This window comes from Rattus rattus, chromosome 3 (assembly GCF_011064425.1).
Source record: "Rattus rattus isolate New Zealand chromosome 3, Rrattus_CSIRO_v1, whole genome shotgun sequence".
In the NCBI taxonomy this organism is placed as follows: Eukaryota; Metazoa; Chordata; class Mammalia; order Rodentia; family Muridae; genus Rattus; species Rattus rattus.
The window spans coordinates 28451841-28468021 of NC_046156.1; the positions used below are offsets into that span (position 1 = coordinate 28451841).

General features: G+C 41.4%; 1 protein-coding gene across 3 annotated transcripts in view; it reads left to right on the plus strand.

Annotated features, from left to right (window-relative positions):
* Positions 1-8845: 8845 nt before the first annotated feature.
* LOC116896254 (zinc finger protein 58-like) overlaps positions 8846-16181 on the plus strand; it is a 43896-nt gene continuing 36560 nt past the window's right edge. Inside the window, exons 1-2 of one of the 3 annotated variants that reach the window (XM_032897328.1) lie at positions 8846-9118; positions 15620-15746. In XM_032897328.1, the coding sequence (XP_032753219.1) occupies positions 15623-15746 (124 nt within the window). In that variant the 5' untranslated portion in view covers positions 8846-9118; positions 15620-15622. The remainder of the gene's footprint in view (positions 9119-15619; positions 15747-16181) is intronic. The other 2 variants (XM_032897330.1, XM_032897326.1) reach the window with 2 other exon arrangements.

Below are 16181 nucleotides of genomic sequence, written 5' to 3' on the forward strand. Positions count from 1 at the left end.
CAATGAAATATCACTCACCTATAAAAAAAATAATGCCTTTATGCAATCCATAGGCAAATGGATGGAACTTGAAAATATCATCCTGAGTGAGGTAACCCAATCACAGAAAACACACATGGTATGCACTCATTGATAAGTGGCTATTAGCCCAAATGCTTGAATTACCCTAGATGCATAGAACACATGAAACTCAAGACGGATGATCAAAATGTGAATGCTTCACTCCTTCTTTAAAAGGGGAACAAGAATATCCTTGGCAGGGAATAGAGAGGCAAAGATTAAAACAGAGGCAGATGGAACACCCATTCACAGCCTGCCCCACATGTGGCCCATATATATACAGCCACCCAATTAGATAAGATGGATGAAGCAAAGAAGTGCAGGCTGACAGGAACCGAATGTAGATCTCTTCTGAGAGACACAGAATACAGCAAATACATAGGTGAATGCCAGCAAACCACTGAACTGAGAACGGCACCCCTTTGAAGGAATCAGAGAAAGGACTGAAGAACTTGAAGGGGCCTGAGACCCCATATGAACAACAATGCCAACCAACCAGAGCTTCCAGGGACTAAGCCACTACCCAAAGACTATACATGGACTGACCCTGGGCTCCAAACCTCAGGTAGCAATGAATAGCCTAGTAAGAGCACCAGTGGAAGGGGAAGCCCTTGGTTCTGCCAAGACTGAACCCCCAGTGAGCATGATTGTTGGGGGGAGGGTGGTAATGGTGGGAGGATGGGGAGGGGAACACCCATAGAGAAGGGAGAGGGAGGGGTTAGAGGCATCTTGGCCCAGAAACCAGGAAGGGAAATAACAATCGAAATGTAAATAAGAAATACCCAAATTAATAAAGATGAAGAAAAAAAAAAACCCTAACTAAGACATGTGGGAAGCCTATGTCTTAAGTGATAAAGCCTAGTTAATCTTGATAACCTTACAGGTTAACACACGATAGTTCATGCTGGAGTGAATTTTTAAAAGGTTTATACTTCCTCAGCTCTTAAAACACTTCTGTGCTGCCTAGTCTTATGTCAGCTTGACCCTCAAACTAGACCTGTCTGAATGGACTGAACTTCAACTGAGTAAATGTCTCCATAAGACCCAGCTTTAATTGTGTTCTTAGTTAGTGATGATGGAAGGACCCAACCCATTTTGGGTGGGGCCATCCCTGTGCTGGTAGTCCTGTATTGTATAAGGGAGCAGGTTGAGCCCCAACTCTGGAAAAAAAAAAAAAGAAAGAAAGAAAGCAGGTTGAGCAATCCTTAGGGAACAAGCATCCCTTCATGGCCTCTGCATCCTCCCTTCAAATTCCTGCCCTATGTGAGTTCCTGTCTTGACTTCCTTCAATAATGGTCTACAATGTGGTGGTGTAATCCAAACCCTTTTCTCCCCAACTTGCTTTGGTATTAGTGTTTCTTAGAAGCAATAGGAACCCTAATTGACTGACTAAGGCAACATTCATTCTGACTACAAACTCCATGAGTGTGTGGAATATAGTAAAATGTTTGCTAACAATTCAGATTTTATCCTATTCAAAAGAATCCACAGTGAAGACTACTAAGTGAATTATTTTTTGAATGTCAGCACAAACATCTTACTTCCACTAGCACAAAGGGTAAGAATGTCATCAGAGAACAGTAGAGACTTCTGTTCGCTGTAACCTCCCCACCAATGTGTTCAACAATGTGCTTGAATATTTCAGGAATTGCAGAGTTTCTTTCCTCTATAACTGTATATATTTCAGGAAACTGTTGCCAAGCTGTAACTTGGTCCTTTTGGTGCTGGAATCTGATCTGTGGGCTGTGGTAAAGTATCTGTTGTTTTCCTCAATGGGGTCACTTGAAATCACTTATTCTCTGGGCGTGTGAGAAGCTCCATAAACTCACATTCCTCACCAAGGTGGACTTTAGTGAGATTATCTACATTGGATCTAATCTAAGCTGGATGGGCATTGGTGTTTGCCTCTCCAGGAAAAAAAAAACACATTGTTGGTCATATTTGGTTTCAGAATGAAGAATCTCTCATTTCCTTTAAATTCTAAACAGTGTTTTTCATATGACTCCAAGTGTCATGTCGTAGAACTTGGCCGGATATTGAAATAATAACTAAACAATATGCACTCACTCAGAAGAAAGGATGTATTTGATTAGTGTGCATGTGATGTCAATAATGAAACATTGTAGATGCAGTTCTTTACTATTGATATAGATCCAAAAAATGATCTCACATTTGAGTTGTTTAATTCATATGAAAAGTTATATCAGGGTAATTAAAACCTAATAGTTAGCAGGCATTGATTTATAAATGATTAAATATCTCTAATGTGCCCAAATTTTGTCCTTAGTCATGCTAAGTACATGAACTTCATTAACCAATAGGAGGGATAGGCCAGTTTATATGTGCCATTTTATAGTTTTCTTTATATGCTATTAAAGTACATCCTAAAACATGTAACTTAAACAAGTTTAAAATAATCTCAGTTTGCTTAATATAACTTAAAGTTAAAGACTGAGTGTAATTATATTTTTAAAAAGCTGGTTTGCGAAATAGAGGTAAAAGTATTATATTTATAGCATCTTTGCATGGCAGGGCATCCCCAAGCTCAAGAAACACCATTTCCCTTGGATGTGTCATAGACCCTATCAGAGGGAATTGCCTGCTGGCCACATTCTAGAGTAAGCATATAAGGGGACACAAGACATCTGTTGATCCTGTCTCCCTTAGCTTCTAGGCCATATCATGAAAACTTCCCCTATATTTGTATACATATACACATATGTATACGTGTAATTATATATACATATATATACATACATACACACACTCTCTCTCTCTCTCTCTCTCTCTATATATATATATATAGTGTGTGTGTGTGTGTGTGTGTGTGTGTGTGTGTGTGTGTGTGTGTGTGTAAGATGAATAATTCCTCATGTCTCCTATGACCATGAGATGGATTCACTTCTCCAGTGGAGAAGTCCACCAATATCCTAAATTTCTCAAGCCTCAGAGAGGCAAATACCAATTATTCTGCCTTCAGTATCTCTCTTTGTAACTTATTAGGATGCTGTAACAAGGGGAACCCTATGTCTAACTAACCCACTAGCCTAGTGGCATTGGATTTATATCATAGTTCAACTGGTTGTGACATTTCCCTGACATTCAAATTTGTTAGGAGTCCCAAGGAAAATTTTAAGTAACATAAGACAGAGCTAGCCAAGAGAACAGTCAGCACCCAAGGCTAAAGTCTGGACACTCATTTAAACATCAAGCAGCAGTTGCCATCCAGTGAATCTACCATGTACAGCTAAGAGCAGAGCACTGCCTGGGGAGAAAGAACACTGGGCTATGAAAGTGCAGCATGACCAACCTCTTGGAGAGGTTGATCTTCCAGAGAAGATGGAACCTATTCTTCTGTCCATTCCCTTTGCAATCCTGGAGGCCAGACGCTTGAGATATTCAATGTGGTGCTTGGCGATAGAGAAGACTATGGCTCTTCTCCCCTGTGGATTCATCAATATTGGCCATGCTTCTGTTTTACTTAGGGTTGTCATTGTCAAAGCAATTTGGGAAGGGAGTCATAACAGGGATCTAAACAGACCAACCTGATGGCAGGAGCTGATGATGCAGATGCCATGAAGAGGTACAGCTTACTTGTTTGCACTTAAGGCCTGCCCAGCCTTAGAGCAACAAGGTGCAGCAGGTCAAGGGTGAACCCACTTGAATAAACTGGTTCCTCCCATACTGATTCCTTGTTTAGAAAATGTCCTATAGCAGTGGTTTTCAACCTGTGGCAACTACTTTGAGGGTTAATAACCCTTTATATAGGATTCCTTAAGACCAACACGCATATCCGATATTGACATTGTGATTTATGACAGCAAAAGTACAATTATGAAGTAGCTACAAAATGGTTTTTTTTTTTTGTGTTTTGTGGGTCACCACAACATGAGGAATTATATTAAAATTCACAGCATTAGGGAAGTTGGGAACATTGCCTTATAGGTTTGCCTACAGTTGGATCTTATGGGGACATTTTCTCAATTGGGGTTTCCATCCCAAATGAATAGCTTGCATCATGCTGACATAAAACTAGCCACAATCATTTTCAATACAGCTAGCCACAGCAGTTCATTAGGACTTGTCTCATATTTGAAGGTTTACTAACTAACTGCTACGTCTAATGACCAGGTCCTGCTTAACTAACTGGTTATTAAACTCTTGTCAATTGATAGCCTCAGGGAAAAATGAAACCAAGGGCCTAGTCCCTGGCCTTTCATAAAAATCAGATTTCTATAACTAAAAGAAGTGGGAGAATGAAGTGACTTGGGCTAGGTCAGGGTATCCTGGCATTATGCCTCATCCCTTTTACAGTCTCTTCAAGCAAGTAATTTGTGTCTCCCATTTTCTGAGAAAGGTAGGAGTGGGTCTTCCTTACTGGGAGAGGATCAAGAAGTATACAAAAGGTCTTCTCAGAGAAATAGTCTTATACAATGTTACACAGATTGAAGGGTCCCGCCCTCTTTGCTTGAAAAACCACAGTGAAAAGAGAAAAAGAAGCATAATATAATACCTCAGTGTACATCTCTGATGTGAGTATAGATTTTCTTTTACTTGTAAAATCCTAGCTTTCCTTGCTGCCTTACTGAATTTCTCTGAGGTGTGACACTATACATGGTCATCTGTAGTCTGGACTGGCTTTAATAATCATTGTAATTTCACATATAACTTACCACTTTAAAGTAAAAGTAGAATTCTAATGTTAAGAATGGTAGCTGTTAAAATTAGGTGGTAGAAAGATAGAAGATTCCTCTCTAGCAGCTAGTGTTCGTAGTAGACAATCAAGATATGGTATGACAGGAGTAACAGTTGTCTTACTCAGCCTTGAACCCAGGGAGTAAAATAAATGTCATGGCACGATGTGGCATGGAGCAAAAGTGACAGCAAAGTTATGGGAGTGACCAATTATCTTCTGGTTGAATTTAATGATCATTCCAAAGGCTGTACATAATTAGTCTTTTTAATTGGGTGATTTGTACCAAAGGCCAGGATCGGTTTGGGAAGGAGTTTTGAGGAAGGGGTGTTCACAAGCAGCAAAACAAATGACTTGAAGTCAAATTGTGGGTATAAGCTGACAGCCTCTGTTCTGCTCCAGACAGCTTTCCAGATACAATGTAGATCTTTGCTTTGTAGCCTGCTTGAGATTACTTCCTGGACAAGACATCTCTCTGTTCCAGAAAGCTCCCTCTTATAGACAGGTCCCCCTAGAGGCAGCTCTCTTCTCGACAATTCTCTTGTGATAGACAAATTCTAAAAGCTCTCTAAATAACATCTGGTTTTCTGACCAAAGTCAGAAACTTCTAAAAAAAAACCTGTGTTCACTCTCCAAGCAGCATTCTTTGGCTAGAAAACAATTCTTGGAGGAGTTAGAGAAAGGATTGAAGGAGCTGAATACCCTCATAGAAGCAGGGGAAGCGGGATGGGATAAGGAGTTTATGAATGGGGAAACCAGGAAAGGGAATAACATTTGAAATGTAAATTTAAAAAATATCCAATAAGAAAGAAAGAAAAAGTTCTAGCCCTCTTTGGATAGCAAATCTCTTGAAGACCAAAAGCTCAGTCTTCTATTTACATATCAATTCAAATGTCCACCTCAGGTTCCCTTTTCATTATCAGCATCCCCAACCTCAACTCCCTGATTTGTAGAAAAGAACAGCAAGTACATTCTTCTATTTTTTTTTTATTTTTCAGCATTGCAAACCAATTTAGAGATATGCCTGCCTTTCTAAACACAGACAATAAGTTTAATTGGGTGAGATCCTATTCTGAGATTACCATTCCCACCATGCCTAGGCCCTGACCTAAACTCACTTGGGTCCAGGCTGACTTTGAACTCAGAAATCTGGTAGGAAGTAATTTGAGGTAAATGAATGTGGAGGAAATTTGAATAAAGCACATTATTCATGTATTAAATTCTGCCCAAGTGAATACCATTTTAAAAACTTCAATTTGGAAATACTCAAATTATCCCGTTTCAGCCATAAATTACAGAACATGACTCAGGTTGTCACAAAAATCAAACAATGACAGCATCTTCCTGGGAAGCTACCATGAGATTACATTTTAGTATTGGTGCTGCTCTTTGGGATTCAGGTGTTTTTCTATGATGTCTCTCCTGGGCTGCTTCCTCCTGGCCTATCCTTTCCTGCTCCTCTGTCTCCCCTTCCCTTGTCTAGCAGAAGTCCAACCCTATTCTCTCTTTTGCCCAGCTGTTGGGTGATCAGCTCTTATTAACAAGTCAGATGATAAATGTGGAGGAATGTTTATACACAATTGAGAGAGGAGATGCTTAAAATAAGCACTACAAGGCCATGTCTAGATTGCATCCATATATGGGGGCAGAGAAATCAGCATATGCATAATACAAGGATAATATTTACACAGTGCACAAAAGCAATATGCCTACAACATACTGTACCCGCATGCAAATTTCTTCACATATATACATATAGTACTCTCTAGATGAAATACCTAGAGGAAGAACATGCAGTGTTTACCTTTCTAAGACTAAGTAATCTCAATATCATATATACTATGTCCATCCATTTTTCTGTAAATTTTATGATTACAGTGTTTCTGAGCTAAACAGCATCTCTTTCTCTCTCCCTCTCCCTCCCCCACCCTCCCCTCTGTGTGTGTGTGTGTGTGTAATACACACTTATATCTATGTTGATACAAGTTGTTTACTTTTGGGAATAAAGGAGCAATAAATATGGGGACACAAAGACCTCTACATACAGTAAATTATGAGGTCTTCTGAGCATACTCTTAGGATTGAATTAGTAGGGACAGTGCAGAGACTATCACCCTGGGTCTAATAGAATGAGGTCATTATGGGTGTGAAGTATTGATCTGTAAGTTTCCAGTGTTCACTGCAGCACCCATATAGTATATGCTGTTGTAGTCTTTGAGGCTACTTTGGGTCTGTGGCTCTGTCTTAGTTAAGGTCTCCATTGCTGTGAAGAGAAACCATGACCAAGGTAACTCTTATAAGGACAACATTTAATTGGGGCTTACTGGTTAAGAGGTTCAGTCCATTATCATCAAGGCAGGAGCATGGGGTTCAACATCTTCATCTGAAGGTGGCTAGTGGAAGACTGACTTCCAGGAAGCTAGGGTGAGGGTCTTAAGGCCACACTGACAGTGATACCCCTCCTTCAACAAGGTCACACCTCCTAATAGTGCCCACTCCTTGGGCAAAGCATATACAAACCATCACAGGCTCTAACCACAGCCTGGAGATAGTAAACTGCACTGCATCTGAAGTTTAGTACCGGCCTTTAGCAGGTTCACAGGATCTAAGAAATGGTCAAGGATTTGGCTTCATGTGATCACCTGGCTGTGTTGTGAGCAGCCCCACCGCTCACACTGATTTCTGAGGCATCTGGAAGGAAATCCTTGTTGCAGGCTACTTTCCTATGGCTGTGAGGGTGGATACCATTTCAAAATGTTTGTACTCTGTGTACTCTTGTTTCCATAGTAAAACTTGAAGTCTTGTGTATTTATGTCTGAAGTGCAAACTACACGTTGGAGAAATGACTGGATATGTGACCTGCTTTTATTACAGACACCTTTATACCAACAGATAAACAGTAGTAGTCTCTGTTGGACATAGGAAGCCTGTGAGTTGTTCTTACTCAATGCTTTCTTTGGTATTGATTTCCTTTTCAATGTTTGAGAGTCAGGGGCATTATTAACTCAGGACAGGAGATTTAGAGGAACCTTAGAGACACACATGCTTGGGTGTGACATGGGAATGCCAAATTTTAGCTTCAGAGTCAACTTTCTCAGTCTGTTTAAACAGCATGTGTTCATGCACTTGTACTATTAGCAATACCCTGGGGCAATTGTTTCTATATATTTGAAAAGTGGAAATGCAAGAGTATACGAGCTTGTTGGGGCAGAAACTGAAAGATCCCCGAAGGGAGACCCTCACTCAAGTCTTGGGAAGTTGCAGACCCCAGACATACGAGAGACCAGTCTTGATGCAATACGCAGTGGCAAGGTATATTTTGGAGCTCAGGGTCGACACATATCCCACACAGGAGACAGAGGGGTTGACCCTGAGTGGCTGGGAGAAGGGTTATTTAAAGGAAGAAGTCACAAGCCCCAGGAGATGAGGGGACGTCAAAAGGAAATATAAAAAATGTCACAAGGGGAAACTCTCAAAGTCACAGAATTGTTCTTAAGACTCTAGGGTTTGAATCAGGGGAAATGTCAAGCCCTCATTCTCCTGAGAACAGATCTTGATTCCTGTCCTTTAGGGTAAATGTTTGTCAGACTTGACGAAGCATTTGCATCTGATACACATCTGGTTAGGCTTAGGCCCTGGTTTCCTGGAATACTATCTGCAGGACATAATGGCTGGAACATTATCTGTAGGGCACAATGGGGGCTTGAACAAACACCACAGGGGCAGAACAGAACCTGTTACTCATTTACTCACGTCCGGTGACATCCGGAGGGTCAGTGAGTCAGCACCAGTCCTCCTGCATTTTTAACTATCTGTCTTCCTGAGTCAGATCCTGTTGCTGAGTTTTGAGCTAGTTTAAAACTCTATCTCTCAAAACCAGGCTAGCTTTGTATTTCCAGTCCATTTGTTAGAAGCCACTGAGGATCTAGAAGCATAGTCAGGCACCCAAAGGCTGGTTTCAAACATCATCTTAAAAAGTTAACCTTTCCTTCCCATATTCATTAGTGTATTGCTTTGTTATTTTAATTAATTAATTAAGTCAACATTTTTTTTTCAGAAAGTAGTAATACTAAAATTACCACTAGAAATTACTTGTAAGCCAAATGTTTCTGTCAAAGGCTTGACTCACATCCATACTTCTGTTGTGGTTCTGGGGTCGGAAACCAAGCTCATTACCCATAGTTGTTCTCCAGATAGAGCTTTGTCTTCCCACACTCCAAGGCGGGTTACAATCAGCAAATGCGGTGAAGAGAAGAAGACTTGTACCCTGGGTTCCGGAATTTCCTTCGCACAGACTTCTGGGAGATGTAGTCTACACCACTGTGACCGCAAGGAGTCTTCCGGGAAATCCCATTCTGACTTCAGGTCTGTACTCGTGGGTCTTTCTCAAAGTTGGCGGGAAAGCGTGTGCGACTGTTCATTTCTGTTGTCCGATACATGGAGGTTGGTCCGGGGAGCAGCGTAGCCTGGGGTTCGGGGAGCCGGGCTCTGTCTCGGAGGGAGCAGATCTGGGGGTGGGAGGGCGGAAGAAGCTGCTTGGACTTGTTTTGCTGAACTGGCTGGGAAAGTTGAGGCTGCAGTTTTGGCCTGAGGGCGTTTGAGATTGTGCCCTGAAGGCTTCCTAGGGCACCGCGTGCAGCCCGCGTCTGCCTTGGTGCTCTGGTACACTGGAGCAGCTTGGTAGTGGGAGAATAGATAATAATGCAAGGGCCAGTATTGCAAACTAGTGGTCAATTGACTACTTGCTCCCAAGATAGTGCAGGAACTCTCAGATCTTCATTGCTCTAAGCACACTTCCCTGGCTGCCCCATTCTCACCTATATGCTGTCAGATTCCTCAGTGTAAATGGTGTTTCTGCCGTCCCCCCCCCGTGTACTCTGTAGCCAGTTTTTAGTAACGGCCTTGCGGTTCGATTGTGTTTACTTTCTCTGTTAAAGAATTAAGAGGAAACAATCCTAGCCACAGCAGGTGGCATGCTGGGAAATTCTGGAACACAGCCGACAGATCTGCCTGAATCCACGAACTCTGAAAATCTTTGACTAGGGATGAAGAAACACATGCATTGGCACACAGACAGGAACCTCTACAAGGCAGAGTGGGAACTGGAGGAGCTCACAACATATTTCACCTTGAGGGCTGTGTTTTCTAAAACTTTTGACAGGACCTCTATCCCTAAATTGTAAAATTACAGTTGAGTAATTTTTAAAAAAGAGAATGTCTGCTTGGCTCACAATGGTCGTGGTCAACATGACATTATTAGGGCTTGAACTTATTGAGAAAGTTTATGAGCAGGGTACTAGGAGCTGGTGAAAAGCTCACATGACCATCTTTGTTTTAGGGGGTCAGGCTTTTGTGTCAGGTCAGCAGGGTGAGAGAGAACTCTCAGACAGGTGTGTATTGATGTCATTTAGAGTAAACAGAACTGTGATAGAAAAGAAACTTGAGCCTACTCTGAGGCACAACCCAGTTATCTCTGCATTTGTGAGGGGGTAGGGGGACAGGACCCCCTGGTCATCCCCTGCTTCATAGCAAACTCAAGACCAACGTAGGCTACCTCAGCCTGTCAGAAGACACTTTAACATACTTGATGCACATAAGAAATACTTTCTGTGGTTCATCTCATGTCTTCCAGTGAGCGCCATGGCAAATCCCTGCAGTCAGCACTTTGGAGATTTACAATCTGCATGTGCTTCTCTTCTGCTGACACATCCCATGTATAGTTTAAACTTTTTTCGATAGCATACTGTTGTTAAAGACGTTAGATTTGGGTGATTAATTGCTTGCATTTACTGTGTGAGGAAGAATTCTGCTCTTTCCCCTGCTTGAATATTCTGCCTGTTTGCCTCGAATTTCCACTCCTTTTGGATAGTAGAGTTTGTGTTAGATTCTGCCATGACCTGATGATGCTTTCTTCTGGTCTTTCCTGAATTCTTCCAGTTTCTTCCTTTCATATCTAAGCAGAGACTCCATAATTTCTTCATTTCCTTTGTGCAGTTCTTGGCTGATGCAGGCTGCTGTGGTTTGTATCCTTGTGTCTTTTTCTGCCTTGTCACCTGGCACGCCTTCCCGTGTCCCTCCTCCAGAGGTTCAGCTGTGTTCACTTACCAGGAACAAAACGGCTTCTTCCACTGTCCCTCACATGTGTACTGCCATCTATAACCAGTAAAGCAGACTGCTAGTGTGGGACACCTTCCTCTCGAACAGGTTTAAGCCCAGTTCCCCTTGGTGTGTAGTTCTCTCACTCTCCTCCCAGGCTTCCTTCATTGTATCCTAATGTTAGTACGAGGGAAGGAGTTACTTGTCTTTACAACTCAGGCTTGAACCTTGCTGTGTTAGATAAGTAATAGCTTGGAAACTGGATAAGAGGTGTGCTGGGTGATAACATTCAGATCCTGCTGATACATATGATTATGTCAGAGGCTATGAAGAAAAATTACAGAAGAGTCAAACAGTTGTCAAACACATGTGCAAGTAATAAACCTGAGCAATGCAGATCCTCATTGCATTGTCATTTTCTGTTATGAAAGTGTCTATCTTCATAGGGCCCTTCATAGTCCTTTTAAAATAAGGTGACATGGTATGAGTTAAAAGCTATGTCTGCTTGCCTGGTCAACTCTTTCGTATTCTGTATTCCATCATTCTCTTCTTTCCAGGATCTATGTAAAACTAAGTCATCAGAGTGCAAATTCATACTCTTTGATGAATATACTCCATTTACTGGTGCTTTAAAAAGACTCATAAACTATATACAGACTATTAAAACCCAAAAATACATCTAGAGCCCTAATGTATGGATCAAACATGGTATTTATTTTAAAAGTAAAATTCTCATTATATAATCCTTACTTTCCAAAGAGGGAAAAAGACCATCACCTTTGGTCTTTCACATTTTTCACATTTTATTCCATTTTCTGAGTCCTATAATTGCAAGATATTGTAGCTTGAAGCAAAAGGTAATGATTGTATTCTGCTACCTTTATGCTATTAAAGTCCTGGGACAGAGACCTAGTGTGAGGGGCCATTTGCCTGCTCTTCTGATGCAGAAAGAGAGAAACCTGTCAGGCAACTTCATGGCAGGTCAGAACCTATGGGTAGATTTCCTGGCCCACTGAGGCCTTGAAGGAGAGGAGGAGGTGCACCTGAGTGTCAAGGTGAGGGCTGAACATTGGATTGACCACGGTGGAAGGAACAGGGAGGCCTCTGTTTAAGAACAGATGTATCGCATGTATTTCTGCAATTGTTTCTGTTTCTTTATAGCGTTGCTTCCCATGGTACTATGAGGTATAAAAAGGCTGTGAAAATAAACTCAATGTTGCTGCCTGCTGCCTGCCTGCTGCCTGCTGTGGTATTGACCTGCAGTCATCCCAAGTCTATTTCTTGGCTCTGCATCTCTTTTCTGCCTTTTCTATCTTTAATCCTCTCTCCCCATTCTCAGAGACTGTTTGACTGTCAGCACCACCTAGGAGTTGCTGCTTCGGGATCTGTGTTGTATGTATGTTGAGCCCTATGCAGTATTGACAGACAGGCTGGCTATGAATGGAGACTCCGTATTGTTTGGAACCTGATCAGGAATCCAGCCCTCTCTTTACATCTCACGTTGACTTCCCACCGATGTCCTGGACACTGATGGGAGGCGCAAGAGTTCTTAATATATCCACTCTGTCCATTCTATTGCTCTAGCCTTCCTCTTGGACTGGCTTACATCCAAGTAGAATATAAACATCGACCTTCCAGTTACTGTAAGAATATGTAGTCTGTGTTAACGAGTGACAGTGTTCCTGCCTCAGGTCAGACATCATTTGCTTTTCTTCCTCATAGAAAGTGAATTTTGCAAGTCTCTAATTCCCCTGGAATGTTTGCTGTTAATTGTACTGGCTAAAATCCCTACTAAGTGGTATGTCAGGTCCACTGACCTCTGCCCACAGTGTCTCACAGGAGATTGTTCTCAAGACAGCAGACACTTGTCAAAGCCAGTGCGGGGCAACATAGAGTGAGCCTCATAGTTAGTTCTCCTTTGCAAACATGCTCTGTTTCTCTCACAGAAAATTGTTTTAATCTTCACTCTGCTCTGGGCTCTCATCATTCTGGTTTTCCCACATACTTGGTGATCCTATGGTTAAAAAGAGTATAATCCGGTTTTTCTCATTTACTTGTCAAGACTGGAGGATACTTCTCTACTTACTGTAAAGACTCTTCTAAGACATTTCAATTTCTTTTCCCTTGAGAAACTTCTATTCACCAAAGTGCTTCATTCTGCTGGTGCTTTGGAGATGTACTGGCCTCCTCATCGCTGCTGAACTCTGCTCATGAAATCAAAGACTATTTTTTTCTGCAGTTGTTTCTTTAAAGAGGATATATTTCAGTTATCCTATAAAGTCTTGTGACAAAAGCTATTCCCTTCTCTCCATGGTGAAAACACCTTACATTTCAGACACAAGACTTGGGATTGCAGCTGGATCTGTCATGAAGATCTACAGAAGGATGCGTTGTCCATAGTGATTGAAGGTGCTTTGCCAGGTTCCAAGGGAGAGAAGCAATAAATAGCCTCTTGTGGCAGTGGGCCACAGCAATGTCCTGTATGGCATTCTATCCCTAAAGAAGCCGCAGTGCCACTCAATATCTTGACATGAGTAGAAGCTGTCCAGTGGGACTTAAAGCTTCATTAGTAGAAGTTACATCATGCTTGGAAGCTGATACAGGTGACTTGTTAGGTTTAAATCTTAGAGGAGAACATACTAATGATATTTTACTAAAGCATTGTAAGTGCTAACTGCATTCTGAATACTTTTCCTTAGACCTACACATAAGTGTGTAGCTCTTACTGCTCAAAGCACTTCTAGCTGCCGCACAGAGAGCATCACAGAAAACCAAAACTTACCAAAAATTCAGAGAACTATGGATGTTCTTGTGATCTGACCCAATAGGTATGTCTACACTGCAATTTCTGCACATAATAACCAGGGGCTATTTCTGGAGCAGGAGCAGTTTGGTATGAGGACTAGAGGTCCATGTCAAAACCAGAGGTTTGCTGTGAGTCTGTGCCTCTTAGGAAGAGAAGGGAAGCTTGATAACCCACCATTTTGACTGCCTGAGCAATGACATCAGCACGTGGTGCCCTGCAGGGAGAATCACCTAACTAGATGAAGAAGTATGGGCATCTAAGTCTTGCTGAGAGAGGGAGAACTGATGTTTGCCAGATATGAGCCCACTTTGTGTTCCTCCAGTAACAAGGGTCAGTTCCGAAAACACAAATACAAGAGATGGAGAAGAGAATCAGCTGTTCTTATTTACATAGCTATGTAGATGTATATATGTATGTGGGTGTATGAAATAATAGTAGAGAAGAATATACTATGTATTTGTGATGGAGTGTTGGACAGGAGAGATATTGCAGTGAGGAGATGGATGGGGAAATGATGTATTTAGTTTTTAATCAAAAATGTGTCAGAGAAAAAATAGTCTTGTCATTTGTATCAATGTGGGTGAAACTAGAATTGTGTTCAGACAGATGAAGCTAGACAACACATGATCTTATCAGTTTGTTAAATGTAACTCATAGAAGTAGGAGGTTTAATGTGTTTTCCCGTTGACTAACGGCACGAGGAAGCCAAGGCTTGGGGACCTCTTGAACAGTGGATGCTCTGAACCAGCTTCTAGGGAGAAGCTCCCAGTCCTGTTGCCCCAAATGCTGGAGGTGTGTAAGGATTATGTGGGGTATATTTCAGAAGCCTGGAATATTGCAGAATATTTGGTCACATTGTGCACCCCCAAGATTATGTTGTTTACTGAAAAACCATGTGTCTGGTTGTAGTGTGACTCAGGCTTAACACACACCTTCAATCCCTCTGGCGGGAATACAGACATGCTCTTAGTACATGCCCTTAGTATCTTTAATCCCACACGACGAAGGTAATGTTGGTTTGTAGAAAGAAGCATCCATGTTTGAAAGTGATGTCTAATTGGGTAGCAGACAAAGTGATGAATCAGATTTTATAGAGTAGGCTATGTCCAACTCTCATGAGAAGAGAGAAGATAGGGAAGCTACTTTGGAGAGCAGGACAGAGAGAAGAAAAAAAAAAAGAAAGAGGCCTTTTACTGGGATAATTGTACAGAGACAGGTTGCAGGGAGAAAACAAGCTAGACACAGGTGAAGACAGAACAAGCCATAGAATGAGTAGAAGCTAGGAGATTACAGTAGATTGACAGTGTGAGGGCAAGCTTCGTAACATAGGAGAAGCTGAAAAAATTGCCAGACTGCATGAGTCAGCCTGGAGAGGATTTTGACCCACAGTAGCTGAGTTTAATCAGCCAGTTAGAATTCAGGAAGAACTAGAAACAGTGAGATTCCTCAGCAGCAAGTCTCAGAGGCTGAAAATGTTGTAGGCCTAGACGAGCTTCCAGGACTAGGCCTTGGTTAGCAGTAAGCCTCAGAGACAGCAATTACATCATGCAAATCAAAGTTACTTTTTATGTCAAAGGCAGTGATTGAAGAGGTGAGCTTATCAAAATTGAGAAAAACAATCCAAAGCTTACTCATGCAGTTACTACAAAATTCCCCATTAATACATAAATTGCTGATATTTTTACATTAACTAAAGGAAAAACAATGACTTTTTTTCAGTGTGACAATCTAGGACTGTATTGAATAAAACAAACAACACCCCCCCTCAATTCTGCCATTAGATACTTTTGAAATAATGAAAATAGCATCAACAGTTATATTTTTCAGCTATAGCATACCCAGTGGATCTTGGTATTTATGTTATTAATGGCTTTTATCAATTTTATGAATGGTTTAATTAGTTTATTTTATTAATGGTTTTAAGTAATTAAAGGTGTGATCTCATTCATTGGTGTTTATTTCAGGAAATGCTGTCCTTCTGGGATGTGGCCATTGATTTCTCTCCAGAAGAGTGGGAGTGGCTGGAGCCTGCTCAGTGGAGTCTGTACAGGGACGTGATGCTGGAGAATTACAGCAACCTTGTGTTCCTGGGTAAGCATTGATCTAAAGTGAATTCGTATCTCACCATCAACATGTAACTTCCTCACTTTGGACAATATCTCATGTTGTATTTCAACAACGAGTTTCCTATCCTTCACATTAAGGAGAATCAGGGAGGTGGCTCTGTAGCTAAGAAACATTTTGTTGCTCTTCCTTCGTGTGTTTGAGATGTCTGTGTTGGAAGCCTCCTTTGTTCTTGTGGGACTGTGAGAAATGCACCAGCATGCATGGAGCACGCTTGTTAATGGAATTGTTTCTCAATTCGGTTTAAATGTTTTCTCTTTAAGGAAAGTCAGAATCAGGATATTGTACATTCCTTTATGTATTGTACTGTGTGTGTCAGAAACCATTTAAGAAGCTAATTGTCTGCAATTACTTAATTTTATCATCTCCTTCCTTATAAACACTGTACTGGAAGGGACATGT